Below are 19,237 nucleotides of genomic sequence, written 5' to 3' on the forward strand. Positions count from 1 at the left end.
TCGATAGCTTCTAGCACTGCAAAGGCTTCCACAGCCTTCACCAGGCCTGGCCAGCTGGTGCCTGTGGAGAGGCACACACACTGTACAGACAGGCCACGGGGGTGTGTGTGTGTGTGTGTGTGTGTGTGTGTGTGTGTGTGTGTGTGTGTGTGTGTGTGTGTGTGTGTGTGTGTGTGTGTGTGTGTGTGTGTGTGTGTGTGTGTGTGTGTGTGTGTGTGTGTGTGTGTGTGTGTGTGTGTGTGTGTGTGTGTGTGTGTGTGTGTGTGTGTGTGTGTGTGTGTGTTAGGACTCAGTGCTCAGAGCCAGAAGAGTGGACAGAGGAGAGCTGCCATAGCAGGAGAGTTACACAGCATCTTTATTGGGGCTGAGACCCTAACAACACAGAAATCCAGGGTAAATAGGAACACACAAGAATTAGGAAGCATCTCCTGAGGCTGTCTTCCCAGTGCCTGCCGTGGGACACCGGGGTCAGGCGTGCAGGAAGCGGTTGAAGGCGTTGTAGGCTGACTCCAGGTCAAAGAGCATCTGGCGTACCTGAGAGTCATCCAGCTCATCAGAGGCAGACATGCCACTCAGAGTCTGCAACCTGGGGACAAGCTCTATGTGGGGATGGGAGCAAGACTGCAGTGTCAGTTATATGATTCCGCATGCCCGGGAAAGGCACTTACCACTGGCTGACGGTTTGGCGGCCCTCAAAGTCTGGAGGCAAGTGGCTCATACGGTGCATGGTCTCCATTAGCTCTCTCAGGTCTGGCTGAATCTGCAGCCACAGGTGCTGGTTGACACCCCCTCTGCCCTTTCCCCTCCCACCAGGCCCCTCCTCCCAGTTCTACCCCTGTACCTCGTCCATGGCACGGATCTCCAGGCGCAGCTTATCCATGACTGTGATGAACAGCTACGGAGGTACAGACGTGAGGCAACCTCGTGGGGAGCTCTGTCCAGAGCTGAACTCCACCCTCCTCCCTGGTTCCTCTGTCCTTACATCCCATTCCAAAGCCTGGGGACTCCTCCCTGCCTGACAGGGCCCAATTCAAGACCTGCTCGGGTGGGACTGTCCACTTCCCCTCACAGGTGTCTGCAGGCCTCTGAGCCCCCCTGGATGCAGGCCCAGCCCTAGGGGTCTCCACCCAGGTGCTGGCTGGCAGGCACTGCACACATGGTCCTCTGGGGCCGGGGACTGCGCACCGAGACCACGTCAGCGATACAGCGGTTGAGATTGCCCTTGTCATCCTTGATGGTGATTGGCCGGTCCTCCCTGATCCTCTCCATGGCAAGTGGGCAGTCCAGCTGTGGAGCAGACACGGGCATCAAGCCTTGAAGGGGATGGTGCCTGTGCAGGCAGGTCACCACGCACGATGGTATCCACCAGCAGCCTGCACCTTTCCTGTGGCACGGGGGACTTGCTCACTCACTCTAAACTTGCGGCAGAATTCATCAATGGAGTTGATTTCTGAGCCCTGAACTTGTCGGAAGGCAGCTTTGTACTGGACCAGGAGACGGGAGCAGGCTGCAGTATACCTAGGGAGACAGCCAGCTGCTGCTATGGATCCGAGAAAAGCCTAGTCCCATCCATCCTGTATCCCGTTAGCCATTTCAGAGTCTAGGCTTTTTGTTGAGTCTGTATGAGAAAACCACTCTGAACAAGGGAGACACTGGTGGCTCATACTCAGAAGGCCTGGGCCCTGTCCTTGGACAATTTTTACTCTAGGCTAGCACTCTGCCACTTGAGCTACAGTGCCACTTCTGACTTTTTTTTTTTTTTTTTTTGGTGAGTCATGGGGCTTGAACTCGGCCTGGACACTGTCCTTGGGCCTAGTACTCTACCACGAGCCACAAAACCACTTCTGGCTTTTTTTCTTCTATGTATGTGGTATCAAGGAATTGAGCCTGGGTCTTCATGCATGCTAGGCAAGCACTCTACCACTAGGCAAAACTCACAGCCTCTGAGGATTCTGAGGGTGGATACCCGTTAGACATTACAGGCTAGCAGGCTCACTTACTCGTTGGGAGTCACGCAGTCCTTGATGTATGCCTTCTCCAATGCCTGCATTGTCTTTACCACCGCAAACAGCTCTGCCATGTTGTCATACCTGAGATAACCTGTCTATCAGGCCATAGTCCTAAGGCAGGAAGCCCAGGTCTCTGGTGTCCAGGGCAGCAAATTCCTGCCCCAGATCATAGCTATAGCAACAACACTGGCCACTTCCCCCCGTATCCCTGGCAGATGCCCCCAACACATAAATATGGCAATGGGTCTAGGGGAGGGTTGATGGGTACAGTGTAAATGCTGGGAGAAGCCACACAACTTACTTCTCCCGCTCCCGGGCATTCTTGTACAACTTCACTTCCTGTTAGGAGAGGGGTATGGTAGCTCGCTCCATTTAGCCACTCAATGGCCGCGGGTGGGAGCCGCATGGAGGGGTCTGTTATGGGCCAGTGCCAGTCAGGCAGGCCTCTATTATTACTCACCTCATACAGTTCCGGCTTATTCCCAGGGGCTGGAACAAAACAAGCAGAAGCTGGCAGGTGGGCTTACACAGTGAGCCCCAGGTAGGCTCCAGTCCCAGCCCCAATTCAGTTACTTTATATGTCTCTGAAGGATAGGGGTTCCAAGCTCATCTCCATCATCAGTGGCACAACAGTGCCTCCAAGAGGCTGCTGGGCTGCATGCCAGGCCAGCCAATCCACCAGTACACGCCTTGCTTATAACATTATAACATGGTACAAACAAGTTCTGGCACACATTTCACAATCTCTGGCTGGTAACCCAGAGACACACAGGACAGCTACGGCTCTGGCACACTGTAGCTGGTCATCTGTACCCAGCAGGGGCATCTATGGTCTTAGCAATCCATCATAATCTGTTCTGTTGTTGACCACTCCCCAAAGATTCATGGAGGGTAGAGGAGGGGAATCCCCTAACACCATCCCTCTCAGTCCCCACAGCAGGGACTGCTGGGCCCTTCAGACCTTGTCCAACTCCGATCACACTCACCTCCCATTCCTGGAGTGGCTGGGATCCCGTGAAACATCCTTTAGGTTCTGGTGGCCACAGCACAAAGACCTGCGGAACAGAGCAAACACGGACTCAAGGGGACTCTGGAGGCCCAAGAGCAGGGCCTTGGAGGCCAAGTTCTCAGAAAGCGGCCCTGTGCACAGGGTGCCGGGCCCCTCACACGGAAGGAGCGCTGAGGAGAGTGACGGTCTGGCGTGCAGCCTTGCAGTGTAGCTGACGCCACTGTGCGGCAGGGACAGGAGCGAGCTGGTGTAGGGCCTGGAGTAGGCCGGATGTGGGGCACAGGAGCAGATCGCTAACAATCCTTTCCAGCTCCAATGAACACAGAGGAACAAAAAGGCTGGGGGCTGCGGCTTGAGCTACGCGAAGGCCAACGGGAAGCCTGGGCGAGCTCTGGCCGGAGGGGTGCAGGACGGGACGAGCGAGCAGGCAGCGCAGGGTGGAACTCCGCCGGTCAAGAGGCGTGGCCGGAGCCTCACTGAAGGACGGGAGCGGCGCCCTGGGGCGCCTCGTGTCACGGAGCGGGCGGCTGCCATTCCCGGGGCTGCAGGCGAGGTGGGGAGCGCCGAGGCGGCGCCCGGCGGGGCGCGGGGCGGGGCCGGGCGGCTCAGCGCCCGCCAACGCCAGGCCTGGGTTAACCCGGGGCCCCGCCCCGCCCGCGGGCGGATGGCGCGGGCGGGACCCGAGACGGTCAGGGCACGGAGTCGGGGTGTGCTTCGCGGCAGAACGGTCCGCAGCCGCCACGGCGAGCGCCGCCCCACCTCGGCGTACCTGGTGTCCCCGGCGTTCCCAGAGATGGCGCCGCAACACCGCGCCCGCCGCTCCTGGCGCCTGCGCCCGCCGCGATCGACGAGGCGCCGAGGTCGGCGCTCGATCCTCCTCCCTACGCCAGCGCGCGGAGGTAGCCCCGCCCCCGCCGTGCGCGCGGATAGCCCCGCCCCCGCCGTGCGCGTGCGCAGCTAGCGCTAGTCGGGTCTCCAAGCGGACTTGGAGCAGGAAAGGGCTTAAGACACCGTGAGAGCCGCCCCTCGCCCGGAGACGAGAGCAGCTTCGTTTATTAAGGGTTCACTGGCAGAGCGGACGGGTTAGAGGCGTCGGAAGAAGAGCAGAGGGCCGCGGTCCAGCGCGGCCGAGCGGGAGGGCGGCAGCCTCTGGCGCAGGGCCTCGCGGTCCTCGGGGCACAAGGACCCGCTGCACAGCTGCAGCTCCTGCAGCCGCGCGACGATGGCGTCCCAGAGCCCCGCACTCAGGGGTCCCTGGATGGAGCAGCCTGCAGAGGGGGGAGGGGACAGGGGAAGTGGGGCTCACAGAGGTTCCCCACTGGCCACAGGCCAGAACCCGGGGAGCAGGGGGTGAGGAACAGGAACCCTGGCATGCCCGGGTACCGATCGGTGAGTTCATCGGATGCTCCTCCTGGAGTCTACCCCCCAGCCAACGTGGGCGCTGGCCTAGAGTGGCTGGGGCACAAGCTACAGCAGAGGTTGGCAGAGCCTGAGTAGCCCCTGGAGGAGGTGGGTCAGTGCACTGATGGCCTCCCTTTCCTTACAGGCTCAAATGGCCAGGGCGAGGCAGAGACCTCTGGGCTTCCCCTGTCTCATGTTCCTTTTCTGTTATGCCCCACATGTACTCCCTACCTGGTCAGGACAGCTCTTTAGGAGATACGTGGGACACTGAGAAGGCTAGTGGGGGGGCATGGCAGGAATGGCCGCCACATCCAGTCCTCACCTGAGAGGCCAAGGAAGCTGATGCCTTGGGGCCGCTCTTGAAGGGTGGACAGAAGCTCATCTAGGCCCACACTGCTGATTTCGGGGTTGGCAGAGAGGTCCAGAGAGATGAGTGTGGGGCAGAGAGGGAGACACCTGAAATGATGAGTACAGGATGGGTGTCCAGGGGTAGACCTCTATCACCAGGAAAGGCGGCCCCCAGATAAACCACACCTCCAGAAACCAGGGTTCAGTATTACAGTGGCCAGCTCTGGCTGTGCCTGCTAGGCTTGAGTACCTGTTGCTATATTCAGGAGCTAGCTGAGGCTCTAGAGGACTAAGAATCCTTACATGGAATGTTACACACATGGGAAAGAAAGAAAGGATCCACTAAAGCCACAAAAGTGTAATAAAAAAAAGAGAGAAAGGCAAATGTCTGCCAGGGCCAGCCCAGATGTGAGTAGATGCTGGAAAAAGCCAATTATCCGTCCTAGCTTCCTGGAATCCCAGGCCTTCGCATTAGGCTCTCCCAGAATGGCAGTGGAGGAGTTGGTCATTACCTGCTCAGTTCTTTCACAGCCTTGTCTCCTAAGTAGTTTGCAGACAGGGTCAGGTGGGTCAGAGCACAGCCTTCCTGAATACAAGCACAGGCCTCACATCACACCCAGTGGGGACCTGTCCTCCTTCCTCCTGGTAGAGGAACCACACCCAGGAAAGCCTGTTTAAAGATCTGGAAGAAAGCTGGGTGTGGTGGCTCACTCCAGTAATCCTAGCTACTCAGGAGACTGAGATCTGAGGACTACAGTTCAAAAGCAGCCCAGGCACTAAAAACCCTGAGAGACTCTTAGCTCTGTTTAACCACTAGAAAACCAGAAGTGGCCCTGTGGCTCCAGGGGTAGGGCAGCAGCCTTGAGCTGAAGAGTTCAGGGACAGCGCCCAGCCAGAGTTCAAGACTCATGATTCACCCCCCCCCCCCGAAAAAAAAAAAGGATGTGGAAGAAATGGTTTGTGAAGGTCATATAGAAAAAGCACCCAGGACACGGATGGGGGACAGTTTGCCCCTTGGGACCTACCGAGGGTAGTGAGAGGCCAGAGTCCCAGGTCTCCTGAGGCAGGCATCTGCACAGGTACATGGTCTCCCCTGACCATCCCAATGCCCCCCGACCCCCACCACCCTCAGTGCCTCGGCTGTGGGATTCTTTGTCCTCTGGGGACAGTCATAGTCTGGAAGACCCTTCTCCACTTTGTACCTTAGTCAGGTATCTGACAACAGAGTCCATGAGGCCCAAGTTGCTTTTGCTGGATGCAACGGAGCCAAGCTCTAGGTGTAGGAGGGTGTGGACAGGTAGGCTCTGTAAGGCTCTGGACAAGGCAGGGGGGCCCAGAGCATTGTAGGAGAGGGACAGAGTCTTCAGGTGTTCAGCATCTGCATGGCATCAGAACCTCTGTTAGCCCCATAGGGTGACTGCTCTACTCTGACCTCTCCCCAAGTCCATGGCCAGAATCTGCCAGTCCTAGGGCATGAACTCAAGCCCTGGGCACTGTCCCTGAGCTTTTCTCAAGGCTAGCACTCTATCCTTGAGCTACAGCACCACTTTCAGCTTTTTCTGTGTATGTGGCACCATGGAATCAAACCCAGGGCTTTGTGCATGCTAGACAAGCACCCTACCACTAGGCCACGTTCCAGGCTTAGAAATTTTTTTTTTTTTTTTAATGCAGAGATAATGGGTTTTTATTCAAGTCTTTTGAGTCCAGCTTTCTCAATCCTGTGTTCCTAGCTGCTAGAGGGAGCTGTGACTTTGAGTCAGGATGTATGTGGGTGGTGGCTAGGGCAGCATTCTCATGGTCATTACCCAACCCCAGGCCCCTCCCTCTCCTAAGCTCCCCTGGATGGCCCCAGTTCCCTGTCTCTTACACTGGGACCAAATCCCTTGCATCCAGATGTACTCATAGAGGAGATGCTTCAAGCAGCCATAGGAGACTTCAGAGGCAAAGACAGACTGTCTGGGATCCCACCCATGGTGTAGCAGGGGCTGGAGTGATTCCTAGGGGAACATCCAGCCAGGCCAGGCAAACATCAGATGCCCCTCAGAACCTAGGGAGACCTAGCATGTACACATTCACCTGTGTGCTCAGAGGAGCTGGCATCTTCCAGAAGAAGCCAAGCCTGACATCCCAGAGACATTCTGTTCAACTACGATTCCTTCTTTCAACATAATAGGATCAGGGTGTAGACCTGCCTTATTCACTCACCTTGGAAGGCACTACTCAAGGCTGCCTGGTGGTTCAGGAAGAAGCTGGAGGTGAAGCCACAGGCCTGAAGACGCAGGGTACTAAGCAAGGGGCAGGCCCGAAGGACAGAAGCCAGAGCCTGGCCACAGCTGTCCCCCAGTGGGTTCATGCTTAAGTCCAGCTCTTCCAAGTTCTGTGAAGGGGCAGTCATTCAGCTCTCGTGACCCTGGGCTCAGCCCTTCCCCCAGAGGGCCTGGTGTTCCACTCTAGAGTATGACCACGGGCCAGGCCTCCATACAGAGGGACTGGTGTTTCACAGTAAACTGGGCACTGGCCAATTGTCCCAGCCACACCACACACCCAGTGTAATGGAAATATTAATGTCTTACAGTTGATCTACATCCTGGATGTTTACCTGCAGGGCAGCCTGGCCCATGGCTCCTCCTGCAAGCTGGCGTAGACCTTCCTGGCCCAGGTGATTGGAGGAAAGGTCAAGGGTGACCAGGCTGGGCATCGTGCCCAGGGCAGCCAGCAGCTCAGGAACACATCCGTCACCCAGCCGGTTCCCTGCCAGGCGTAGCTCCCGGAGCACTGTGTGCAGCTTGAGGGCTCGCAGCAGCGGTGTGAGCTGGGCTTGATGCAAGGCCAGGGAGCAGGCACTAAATGAAGGGCTGCAGCTCTGACGCTCCATGGCCTGCAGCACCCACTGGTGTTCCCCTAGGGAGGGCGATGAGAGTCACTAAAGGAAGAGCCCATCCCCTCTCCCTGGAATCCGCCATGCCAACATCAGCATACCAGCCCCTACATGAAGTAGGTCATGGGACTCTGCCCTTCCTCAACCACGCTCACATCTCCAGTACCCCAGGGAAGCAGGCTGGTGGCTCTCAGCCCATGTCAGACCCTTCCCTTGGCCTGGCCTCTGGCTTGGATGGCTTTATGAAATCCTGCTCCTGAGAGCCTACTGTTGAGCTAGCTGCCCTACTGTCCCCATCTTGGAACGCACAGTCCTGAGGCTCAGAGGGATATCTTGCAGGCCTGGGATGGCACGGGCCGCTCCTCTGCCCAGACCTCAACTCAAAGCCAGGCTCCTCACCTTGACCAAGGCTCTGGCAGGCTCTGCGGTAACGGTCAGTTAGCGGAGGCAGGTCCCATGAGGTTACTTCAGCCAATACCTAGGGAGTGCCATTGCTTAGCATCCCTGGAGGTGCCCAGTGACAGGGGTGGCCCGTGCCCCTGACCCCGCTTCTTACCTCATCATCACTCTGTAACACATCAGGAATGGGGTCTTGTGAGGCCAGCAAAGCGCCCTCCTTCCTCAGGGTGAGCCTTGGCAATAGCCCACAAGTCTGGTAGTAACGCTGGGCAGCCTGGTCAGCCAGCCAGGCCACAGAGTGAACATCACTGTGGTAGGAAGGGCACACTTATCCCTGGGGTCCACTTAGGGCCTATGGATCTCTCAGCTGGTGCTCTCCTGTCCCTGAAGGGGACATTCCTAAGTATTGGTGGGCCTGGCTGTGCTGCTCTGAGGGTCACGTGAGGGTGCTATGTGACCCTGGCCAGCATGAATGGTGCTAGCTCATAGCTGCATGGTGTGGGAAGGGGCTAGAAAAGGGTGGGCAACACCTTACCTGTGTGGGACAGGGATGAGGAAGAGGTGATCCTGAATTCTAACTCGAACCCGGATGGAGGGTGGTTGGATCAGAACCTGGCAAATAAGGAGAGGGGTAGTCAGAAAAGATAGGGCTTCCATTTTACTTCCCCCACCACCCCCAAGCTGGCTCGCCAGCTCCTGCACTCACTGAGGCCTGGCCTGCTGCAAGGCTTTCCCCAGTGGGCCCAAAGACCCTGGGCACACTGGGGAGTCTCTGGGGTTCTGCAGACAAACTGCCATCTCCTGCTTTGTCCAGTACACAGGTCAGATGGCTCTGCTTATTCCGGGTCTGGGGCCTGACCAGGTGCTCCTCCTCATCTGACCCTGATGCACTGGGCCTGCGATTATCCCGGCTTCCCTGGGGTAGGTGGGGTAGTCGGCTTCGGGCGAGGGGTGTATCCAATTCCAGCCAGTCCCCCGACAGGTATTCTTCCTCAGGAATGAGTGCTGCCTGACCCAGGCCCCAAGAAGTGCAGGAGCCTGGGCATCGGCTCTGAGCACTGCCCACGCCTCGGATGGCTGCTTCAAAGGCAGTCCGGCCAGCACAGACTGCAGCTGCCTCCTTGCTGCTGGTAGGGCCAGGCTTGTGGACCACATCCGGTGTCATGCTGGAACTTCTAGGCTTCTTCTGAGATGGCCTAAGGGTGCCCATGTTGTCATCATCCTCAGAGCTGCTGCTGCTGCTGCTGGCTGGCCTGTGCCTGCTTCTTCGAGGCCTGGCCACAGCTAGAGTGACCTGCTCTGGGGAGATCCTAGAGGGTACCAGGGGTACCTTTGCTGGTCTAGGGGTATATACAGGGGATTCTAGGCAAGGACTAGAAGGAGGCGAGATCTCAGGGTCGAACAGGTGGTCATTTGGAATAGCTGCAAGGTCAGAGGAGCTGTCCAGGGCTGAAGAAAACAGAATCAGCATGAGGCAGCGCCGGCACCCCCTTCCTTCCTTCCCAGTCCCTATACTCCAGTCTCCTCAGAGTCAGAGCTCAGGGACTAGGAATGACATCCCCAGCGCCCGTGGAGGCCCTGCTTACCTGGGCCAGAGGCGGCCACCTGGAGCTTCTTCTCCATGGCTGTTGCCTTCTGTTGTGTCTCAAGGTCTAAGTCCCTGTGGTACAGCTCTACCCAGTGCTGCAATGTCTCCAGCGGGCTGTGGCCCTGTATGGCACCCAGCTGAGCAAGGCAAAAGCTACTCCTCCTGCACCCACCCCTGGCCTTTCCTAACTTACCTTCCTAGTTCGGAGGGTAACAGAAGCCCCTCGCTGAAGAAGCAGCTCAGCCACCTCAAAGTGGCCACAGTTCAGAGCATCATGCAGGGGCGTGATGCCCTCGCACCCCTGGCCACCTGGGTCATTCACTGCAGCCCCATGGTCCAGAAGGAAGCGGACAATCTCTGTGGGTCGGTGGAAATTAGCCATGTTCCTAGCAGCCTGCTCAGACCCCTCCAGACCCACTGAGTCCAGCCCGCTGCCTGTCTGGCCTAGGGCAGCTTACCCAGGTGCCCATAGTTGCAGGCTTCGTGCAGGGGTGTCCATCCACAGTGGTCCCGAGGATTCAGAGGGTGGCCCTGTAGAAAGGACAGGAATGAGTCCGCCTCTGATCACTCAGTCTCAGGGACAACAGAGGGCCCATAGTTCTACTCCCTGGCCTGGTATGGCCCTCTCCTCTGACCTTCATCTTACTGATGAGGGCCCTGTTCTCCTTAACCCCACCCCAGGCTGGCGAAGCAGCAAGCTCATGGTGCACTATGTTTCAATGCACGACCTAAGGCAGGAAGGAGTGGGTGAGGGCCTCAGCTCCCAGGCCATCACCACCATCACGGCCAGCTCAGCCCACTTAACCACAGCATGGATGGAGGCACGTGTGCCTGAGACCTTAGCCCCCGTGGCAAGACAAGTGGTGTCAGGCGCTGCTGACTCACACCTGTAATCCTAGCTACTGAGGATCACAGCTCAAGATAGCCCAGGCAGGAAAGTCTGAGAGACTTGTTTTTTTTTCTTTTTTGCCAGTCCTGGAGCTTGAACTCAGGACCTGAGCACTGTCCTTGGACTTTCTCAAGGCTAGAGCTCTACCATGTGAGCCACAGCACCACTTGCGGCGTTTTCTAGGTAAGTGGTACTGAGGAGTTGAACCCGTCTTTGTATGTGCTAGGCAAGCACTCTACCATTAGGCCAAACTCCTGACCCATCTGTGAGACTTTTATCTCCCATGAACTACCAGGGACAGCACCCAGGCCCCCACAACTAACAAGTAACAATGATGTTTAAAAAGATGAGTGGTTAGGGACACTGTTCATCACGAGGGACGCTGGGCTGAGTGGTCTGTTCCAGATAAGAGTGGCTCACCCGCCTCACAAGGTCCTGGACACGGCGCAGATGGCCTTCGATGCAGGCTCGGTGGAGCAGGGTCTCTCCCATGTCATTCCGCTGGTTCCACTGTGGGCACAGCGACCCCAGCTCAGGGCGTAGGTATAAGGAGCAGGAAGTATTGCTGGGGCCGGGGTGGGGTGGGGCAGGAAGCATTGCTGGGATGGGGGGCAGGTCACCTCACCTTGTTCACCTGCCGCCGGCCCAGGCAGCCCTGGAGCTCTTCATTTTCTTCCCTTGGCCGGGACAGGCTGTTGGTGTCATCCTCTGGAACAAAGCCAAGCCCACCAACCCTGAGCCTTCCAGATTGGTGGCAGGAACCCCTGCTCCACCCAGAGTCCTCTGGCCACAGTGGGAGGAAGGATATCTGGGGCCCATGGGTTCCTGAGGCTTCTCAGCAAGGCCGTGCCAAAGCCACCTGCTAGACCAACACCATCCCTGCCAGCAGTCCACTTCCATGTACTCCTCTTCTCCTGAGAGGAAGGTGCACGTGTCCATGCGCCCAGACCAGTTTTCCTCATAGACTTTAGATACCCTCTCTCCTGGGAAGCAACCTTGGCACACCAAATCAGCCATTGGGCCCACCAGCCCGGTGTGTTCCAGGCTTTCCAGTCCCTCCCCGGCTTTCTTCTTGTTTTTTTCTTTTTTGGGTGCTGGGCCTGAGCATTGTCCTTGAGCTTTTATTTCATTCCTCAAGGCTACCTCTCTGCCATTTGAGCCACAACTGAACTTCTGGCTTTTCTGGAGCTTAAGAGAAGTCTTACAAACTTCCCTGCCCAGGGTGGCTCTGAACCATGATCCTCAAATCTCAGCCTCCTGAGTAACTAGGATTATAGGTATGAGCCACCACGCCTGGCTGCTCTGATTCTCATTGGACACCCCTTGCTTCCTTCTGACTGCCTCACTCTTTCTTTCTTTCTCTCTTCTTTTGGTGGGTCACAGGGCTTTATGTCCGGGCCTGGGCATTGTCCCTGAGCTCTTCAGCTCAAGGTCACTACCCTACCCTTGAGCCACAGCCCCACTTCCCGTTTTCTAGTGATAACTGGAGATAGGAGTCTCACCTTCCTTCTTTTCCTTTCGGGGTCAGGGAGCTTGCACTCGGCCTGGGTGCTGTCCCTGAGCTCTTCAGCTCATGGATATTGCCCTACCCCTGGGCCTGGGGGTTGTACCCAAGCTCTTCAGCACAAGGCTACCATCCTACCCTGGGGCCAAGCCTCACTTCCCATTTTCTAGAGGTTAATTGGAGATAAAGAGTCTCAGGACCTTTTGTGGCCAGGCTGGCTTTGAACCTTGGTCCTCAGATCTTAGGCTCCAGAGGAACTAGGATTACAGGTGTGAGCCACCTGCCATGCCAGCTTCACTCTTTCTTTTTAAAATCTTTGTTTATTGTATGTGGTATTGAGGAATGGAACCCAGGGCCACATGAATGCTACACAAACAATCTACTAGTAGCCACATTTGCCAGCCTAACCTCCGGCCTTTTCTATGCCCTTCTTCTTCACAATCTCTTGTGCTGTGGCCACCTGCTAAATGATATTTCTTGAAGCCCATGGTCCTCTTTCCCCTTAGCCCTTACACACCAACCACATCAACCTGCCCCTTCTAAGGCATGGTCCCGACTTCCCATGCATCCAACGGTCCTTTTGCAGTCCTAACGTCCTCCCAAGTTCACAACTGAAGTGAAGGCTATTCAAGGAGCCACATCCCCTAACCTTATGGGTGACCCCTGTGTGCCCACCACTCAGCCCGAAACGAAGCCACATCTCTATGGCCTCCTAACGACCCTGCTTTCAGGCCCATTCCTTCCATCTTGACTGACCCTGAAGACTGCTTCAGTCAGCATCTTGCTCCAACAGACCCCTCCCCTCCACAGTGGCTGACCACTGTGGACTCCAGCGTTCCAAGAATATGATCACAGAGAAGTAAAAGTTTTTTTTGACATGTCTCATCTATCCTGGATGTGGACTGTGTGTCTCTAAAGGGAGCCCTTCTCTGGCAGATGTCCATTCAGCCTTTGACCAGGCTCTCTGCAGGCTGTCAGCCACTTCCATTGTCTCCACAGCAGCACCAGCTGTCCTGTCCGACGGTAGCTGTTGGCCCATCATGAGTCCTGCCCAGGACTCATGATAGATAGAGATCTAGCTCCCATCAGTCTAATTTAAGTCAAAGGACTAGGGTGATAGGTTAAGTGCCAGGAGCACAGCCACCAGGACTTAGACCTTACCACTTTCTGAGAGTTCCAGCTCACTTGTGTCCAAGGCCTCACTGCCCTCAGCCACCTCCTCTTCTTCCTCCTCATCCTTGGCTATACTAAGTTCCTGCAGTCTGGTTTCAGTCCCAGGAGCCTCTTGAGGCTGGAGCCTCAGCTGCACGGCATGAAGGTGCTGCAAGACCTGCCGCTGAGGAGCAAAGGGGACGTACAGCTCGAGGGCAGGCTAGGACAAGCAGAGTTGGAGGGGCAGAGGACACAGGGAGACAGGGGGATGTGGCACGAGGAGCACAGGCAAGCTGCAAGGAAGCTGGGCTTGTGGGGAATCCTGTGTTGGTGGGGCATACCTGTAGCCAGGGATGTTGGGCCTGCTGGGCACAGCTGAGAGCCTTCTGGAAACATGGTGCCAACAATTCATAAGCATCACCGGCCTCCTCACGAGACAGTGCAATGTTGAACCAGGTCTTAGCTTCCTGAAGCAGAGCAGGAAGAGGTGGGGGGTTGGGGCTGGCTTCCCTCTGCGGCCCACACAGGAAGATATGCCTGAGCTTTGTGCTGTCTCCAATCCGGTGGAAGTGGAGAGTCCTTGGAGGGAAATGCCTGTCTAGTGGGGACATCTATCCACACTCAAAACTGGAGCGTGGTGGGCCAGGTCGACTGACAAGGGGCGGGGGGCGGGGGGAGGGAGGGAGAGGGGGGCGCGGCCATGTCACCTCCAGGGCATTGCCCTTGCGCAGCCTCAGCTCTTCTTCATAATGGTGCACAGCCTGGCGGTGGTCCTTCATGTCTCCAAGTGTGGTGGCCAGGGACACATGGATGATGGCCAGCTCAAGGTCTGGTCTCTTCAGTTGCTCAGCAACACGGAGCTGGGGAGCCAATGCAGTATGCAGTGAGGGCCAGGCTGCTCTTCCACCCTTCCTCCTACCCCATCGGGGGAGTCACCCACCTGCTTCTGGTAAGCCTCCGCTGCCTTAGGGAAGTGGCCTGCCTTGGAGAACAAGTCCCCCAACTGTTCACAGATGGCCAAGGCACCCTGAGGGTCGCTGCGTTCAGCCTCCTCCAGCCTCCGCTGTAGCTGAATCACCGCCAGCACTGCCAGAAAACGCCTGAGGTGAGAGGGCGGTGCAGCCAGGGGCCTGATTCCAGACCCACTCCTGTCATGTGGGCTCCCTTAGGGAGGAGGGCCTTAGAGTAGAGGAGATCACTTAAAGGGTCCACTGTATAGGGTCCTCCAGAGTTAGAAGAAGCCAGGCGCAGTGGCGATGCCTGAAATCCTGATACACAGGAGGCTGAGATCTGAGGACTGCAGTTCAGCTCAGGCACGAAACCGGTCATGACTCTTATCTCCAATTAACCACTAGAAAACTGGAAGTGATGCTGCGGCTCAAGTGGTAGAACTCCAGTCTTGAGAAAGCTCAAGGACAGTGCTCAGGCCCTGAGTTCAAAGCCCTAGAACTGGGTTAAAAAAAGAATAAAGGAGAGGGCCAGTGGTACACACCTGTAATCCTAGCTACTCAGAAAGCTGAGATCTAAGAAGTGTGGTTCAAAGCCAGCCTGAGCAGGAAAGTCTGTGAGATTCTTTTTTTTTTTTTTTTTTTTTTTGCCACTTGAGCACTTTTTTTTTTTGCTCAAGGCTAGTGCTCAGCCACTTGAGCCACAGTACCACTTCCAGCTTTTTCTGTGTACCTAGGAATTGAACCCAGGGCTGCGTGTATGTTAGGCAAGCACTCTACCAACCAGGCCAAAGTCCTGGCCCTGTTTGTGAGATTCTTATCTCCAATTAAATCACAGAAAAAGATGGAAGTGGCTCTGTGGCTCAAGTGGTAGAATGCTAGCCTTGAACAAAAAAAGCTCAGGGACAGTGCCCAGTCCCAGAGTTCAAGCCTCAGGACTGGCCAAAAAGAAAAGAAAAAGAGTTAGAATAACAGTGTGTAATGATGCCTGCCTGCGGAAAGGGCTGACTGCAGTCAACTACTGAGACTGTGCCTGTGTTGGCATTGAGCACATACCTGCCATCCACACTCCCACCCTATTCGATTGGGAAAATGACTATCACCCTCAGCTTATCAACAAAGATGCCGCCCTGTGACAAAAGGCCAGGCCAGTCTCCCATCTACCCTCTAGTAACCTTGACCATTACATTATGCAGAACAACAGTGCAGATCTCTTCGACTAGAAACCTATACCCCTTTGCTGGAGAAGGCCTCTAAAGCTGCCATTCCCCAAGGTCTTGAGCTGGGGGATTCTCTGCTGGAGAGAAGAACCCTCTCCCTCCCAGGCCTCTGTGGAGACTTACCATATTTGAGACCCTGGCAGACAGCTGCCCTCTGTGAAGGCTTCTGGGAGCCTAGTCTATAGGCCTTCTTCAGGGCTCGTTTGGCAGCCAGGAAGTCCCCCAGGTCCTGGAGGATCTGGGAACAGGGGAAGGTGAGACCTGCAGACTCGTCTGGGTCCAAGATCACATAAGGCTGAACCCAAAACAGGTAAAAATGGCACCTGGGAGATGGTCACACAGCACTCGCTCTCCATAAACCGCATCTTCATAGCACGTGCACATTCCCGGGCCCCCTCCAGGCAGCGCATGGCCTGAGAATGCTGCCCTCCACACCAGTGGATGGCACCTAAATTGTACCGGGCCCGGAACAGATCCTCATAGAGATGGTTCTGTCTGTGGGAGGTGGGATAACAGGTATTAGAGCACCAGGGTCCTCCAGCTCGGGAACCATGGACAGAGGGCTCAGAGGGCTCAAGATGCAGCCAAGATACAGGGCGCCGCTTCTATCTCAGACCTCCCTTGCTGTGGCTTCAGATCCAAGCAGCCTCCTCCCCAGACTGCAAAACAGAAGTGAAGGGCCTCTCACTCATGGAAAAATCAATAGCCCAGCCAAGTTGCCCTCTTGCTAACTGTTCCCTTCTGGGGTGGGGATGGGCCTCACTCAGCAAGAAAGATGCTCTTCTTGAAGTAGTCATTGCACAGGGCCATCTGTTGCAGACGCTCAAAGGTGAGTCCCAGGTTGAGATACAGTCGGGTCCTCATCTCACTCAGCTCTCTCTGGCCCAGTGTCCCTAGAAGATGCCCACACAAAACATTCAGAGACTTCTCAGCATGAAGGCACAAAGAGCAGATGCTGGCGAGCTTGAAGGTGAGGGGAAACATAGGCCCTCACCCCTTATATAGGAACTTTGCAAAAGGAGGGCTCCAAAACTCAGAGTGACTCAGGGAAAGGGAACTAACCTTCTAGCTTCTCATCCACAATAGCCAAGCTCTTCTCAAAGGCAGCTTGTGCCTGCAGCAAGGAATCCTTGGACTGGCAGTGGTCATAGATGTCCAAGTGGGTGCGGCCGATGGTAGCCCAGGCTCTCTGCAGCTCGGTGTAGTTGGATAGGGAACCAGCTAGCTCCAGGTAATGATGCTGGTGCTAGTGTGAAGAGGAAAAGCCTTGGAGCAGATTTCAGCACAAGTTCTGACCCCAGGAAGAGCAACTCCTGCACAAGAGAACCCCTTACTCCTCCAGTGCTCCAGAGTGTTGGACACACGTGCCCACCTGGTCCATGCTAAAGGCTGTCAGTGGTGACAGCTGTTCTATGCTGCAGCCACCACTGTCACTACTGAAGATAGCTGGGTATTTTACCATCTGCCCCCCAAAACAGTGGGCCCCACAGACAGAGCTCAGGTCATGTTCTTTGGTTTTTTTTGGTGCCCATCCTGGAGCTTGATGCTCGAGGCTAGTGCTCTACCACTTGAGCCACAGCTTTACTAGTTAACTAGAGATAAACATCTCATTGGCTTTTCTACCTGGGGTGGCTTCGAACTGTAACCCTCAGATCTCAGCCTCCTGCATATCTAGGATTACAGACGTGAGTCACCAGCCCCGAGGTAAGCCATAAATGCTTTCTATTGTCAGCTCCACCCAAGTCCGGAGCCTGAGGCTGCCTGTATGCAGCCCGGGACTCCCTTGTCACCGTCACCGCAGGGCACCTTCAGGGCAGCAGAGTAGTTCTCCATCTCTGCCAGCCGCTCTCCGATTTTGCGGTGGGCCACAGCGCAGCCCAAGGGGTCCGAGGCGCTCTCCAGAAGCTGCAGCTCCTGCTGGTGCTCTTCCAGGGCTTCTGCAAAGCGGCCTGCGCAGAGCGACGGCGCGTGGTCACGGGGACGGCGGCAGCAGGGAGCCCGGGCCCGGCCCGGCCCGGCCCGCCCCCCCCCCCCCCGCCCGGCCCCGCGCCCCGCCCCCCCCCAGCCAGGCCCCCCGCCCTGCCCCGCGCCCGGCCCCCCCGCCCCGCGCCCCGCCCCCCCGCCCCCCCCCCGCCCGGCCCCGCGCCCCGCCCCCCCGCCCCGCGCCCGGCCCCCCCCCCCCGCCCGGCCCTGCGCCCCGCCCCCCCCCCCGCCAGGCCCCGCGCCCGGCCCCCCCCCCCGCCCGGCCCCGCGCCCCGCCCCCCCCCTCCAGGCCCCCCGCCCGGCCCCCCCGCCCGGCCGCTCACCATGGCTGGCCAGCAGCTCCCCCAGCTGCTGGCAGAAGGCTGCCTCCTCGCGCAGTTGCCCGCTCTTCTGGGCCCTGGCTTTGGCCTTGCTCAGCTCTAGCAGAGGGAAGAGAACCAGGCTAAGTTTCTGCCCAACCCCCGCCCTCGTCCCAGCACGCGGCCCGAGGCACCCACGGCGGAGGTCGCGCTCCAGGCTCATGCTCGGCGCGGCTCGGCGCGGCTCGGCGCGGCGGCGGCGCGGGCGGCTCGGCGCGGGGATCCGGACTTCCCGCGCCCGCCTCGGCCCCGCCCACTCCGGCCCCCGCGCAGGCTCCGCGCGCATGCGTCGTCTGGCGTCCCCGCCCCCGGGATCTCCAGTCCGCGGTCGGCGGAGGTGCGCGCGGATCCCCCGCGGCCGCTGGCGCCATTGACGGGCTCCCCTCCTCTTTCCCTTGGAGGTTCTTCCCGGAATTAAAACAGACACCGGCTTTTAAACGCGACCCCGCCTTCACTGTGTGGTTTATGCACCTGAAGTCCTAGCTTCGCAGGGAGCCGAGCCGAGACAACTAAGGAACCTCCCCACCCCGAGCCGGCGGGCGCGGGCGGGGCGCGGGCCAGGGGCCGCGGACACGGTGGAACCCCCGAGGGCGCGGGCGGGCGCAGGGACACGGTGGACCCCCGGAGGGCGGGGCGCGGGCCAGGGGCCGCGGACACGGTGGAACCCCCGAGGGCGGAGGGCGCGGGCGGGGCGCGGGCCAGGGGCCGCGGACACGGTGGACGGGCGGAGGGCGCGGGCCAGGGGCCGCGGACACGGTGGACCCCCCGAGGGCGGAGGCTGAGATCTGAGGATCGAGGTTCAGATCCAGCCCGGGCACTAAAGACCACCGCCCACCAGGAAGCAGAAGGGGTAGAGCATTAGCCTGGAGCACAGAGAGGCTCAGGGTTAGAGCCCAGGCCCTGAGTTCAAGCCCCATGTCTGGGGGGGAGTTGAGAGGGTCTGCAAGCATTGGAATCCAAACTTCATACTCAGAGGATCTGATAAATGTCTAGAAATCCCACCCCCACCCAGCACACTGGATGCTGTCCTTGAATTTTCTCAAGGCTAGCTCTCTAGAACTGGAACCACAACACCACTTCTGGTTTTCTCTGTGTTTGTGGCACAGGACTTGGTGCATGCTAGGCAAGCACTCGACCACTAGGCCACACTCCTGGCCTGAATGGCTGGAATTCTGTGGCTAGTATCCCATCTCCTATTGACTTGAAGACTGTCTTGGGGCTGCCATCCCTAGGTATGTGGCAAACGTAGCTGTGTCCTGAAGGCTCCAGTAAAGGCTGGATGTAAACTCCAACAGCCTTGGAATTGGGAGGTAGATTGAACTCTGGGTTTTGGGTTGGCCTGTTTCGCTGTCCCTCTACTACTTGAGCTACAGCTCCAGTACTACTTTTTGCTAGCTAGTTTGGATATGGAGTCTTGTGAACTTTTCTGCTTAAGCTGTGACCCTTCAGATCTCAACTTTCTGAGTAGCTAGCATTACAGGCATGAACCACTGCCGCCTACTTTAACATTCTACTGTTCAATTTTTATTTTTTGCCAATCTTGGTTCTTGA

At 57.4% G+C, this 19,237-nt stretch overlaps 2 protein-coding genes across 4 annotated transcripts; both read right to left on the reverse strand.

Moving 5' to 3' along the window:
* Positions 1-263: 263 nt before the first annotated feature.
* Vps28 (VPS28 subunit of ESCRT-I) lies at positions 264-3,909 on the reverse strand. 3 transcript variants are annotated; one of them, XM_090339631.1, is made up of 10 exons: positions 3,788-3,909; positions 2,996-3,064; positions 2,470-2,498; positions 2,311-2,348; positions 2,001-2,090; positions 1,413-1,518; positions 1,186-1,287; positions 842-895; positions 669-760; positions 264-534 (listed from the first exon to the last, which is right to left on the reverse strand). In XM_090339631.1, the coding sequence occupies exons 2-10, from the start codon at positions 3,030-3,032 to the stop codon at positions 297-299; spliced, it is 786 nt and encodes a 261-aa protein (XP_090195757.1). In that variant the 5' UTR covers positions 3,033-3,064; positions 3,788-3,909; the 3' UTR covers positions 264-296. The 3 variants fall into 3 exon arrangements, with proteins under 3 accessions (XP_090195757.1, XP_090195758.1, XP_090195759.1); XM_090339633.1 differs by having other exon boundaries at positions 338-586; XM_090339632.1 differs by lacking the exons at positions 2,311-2,348; positions 3,788-3,909 and having other exon boundaries at positions 2,996-3,047.
* Positions 3,910-3,989: 80 nt separating this feature from the next.
* Tonsl (tonsoku like, DNA repair protein) lies at positions 3,990-17,863 on the reverse strand. The gene is made up of 26 exons (XM_090339645.1): positions 17,825-17,863; positions 17,651-17,746; positions 17,151-17,293; positions 16,407-16,590; positions 16,108-16,237; positions 15,668-15,839; positions 15,468-15,582; positions 14,118-14,263; positions 13,885-14,037; positions 13,519-13,644; positions 13,187-13,361; positions 11,147-11,229; positions 10,942-11,031; positions 10,091-10,163; positions 9,826-9,989; positions 9,631-9,754; positions 8,751-9,493; positions 8,580-8,656; positions 8,202-8,352; positions 8,045-8,123; positions 7,367-7,668; positions 6,973-7,144; positions 5,970-6,145; positions 5,280-5,353; positions 4,742-4,875; positions 3,990-4,286 (listed from the first exon to the last, which is right to left on the reverse strand). Exons 1-26 carry the CDS (start codon positions 17,847-17,849, stop codon positions 4,102-4,104), a joined length of 4,092 nt encoding a protein of 1,363 aa, XP_090195771.1. The 5' UTR covers positions 17,850-17,863; the 3' UTR covers positions 3,990-4,101.
* Between the last annotated feature and the right edge of the window lie 1,374 nt (positions 17,864-19,237).

Source organism: Megascapheus bottae, chromosome 9, assembly GCF_031878675.1.
Source record: "Megascapheus bottae isolate mThoBot1 chromosome 9, mThoBot2.hap1, whole genome shotgun sequence".
In the NCBI taxonomy this organism is placed as follows: Eukaryota; Metazoa; Chordata; class Mammalia; order Rodentia; family Geomyidae; genus Megascapheus; species Megascapheus bottae.

Coding starts and splice junctions, on each gene's coding strand:
- Vps28 (XM_090339631.1), bottom strand. CDS start 3,032: ATGTTTCACGGGATCCCAGCCACTCCAGGAATGGGAG. Junction 2,349..2,469: donor ATAAGCCGGAACTGTATGAG/GTGAGTAATAAT, acceptor CTCTCCTAACAG/GAAGTGAAGTTGTACAAGAA. Junction 1,288..1,412: donor AATTCTGCCGCAAGTTTAGA/GTGAGTGAGCAA, acceptor TCTGCTCCACAG/CTGGACTGCCCACTTGCCAT.
- Tonsl (XM_090339645.1), bottom strand. CDS start 17,849: ATGAGCCTGGAGCGCGACCTCCGCC. Junction 15,840..16,107: donor AAGAGCATCTTTCTTGCTGA/GTGAGGCCCATC, acceptor CACCTCCCACAG/ACAGAACCATCTCTATGAGG. Junction 14,038..14,117: donor CGGAGGCTTACCAGAAGCAG/GTGGGTGACTCC, acceptor TTGGCTCCCCAG/CTCCGTGTTGCTGAGCAACT.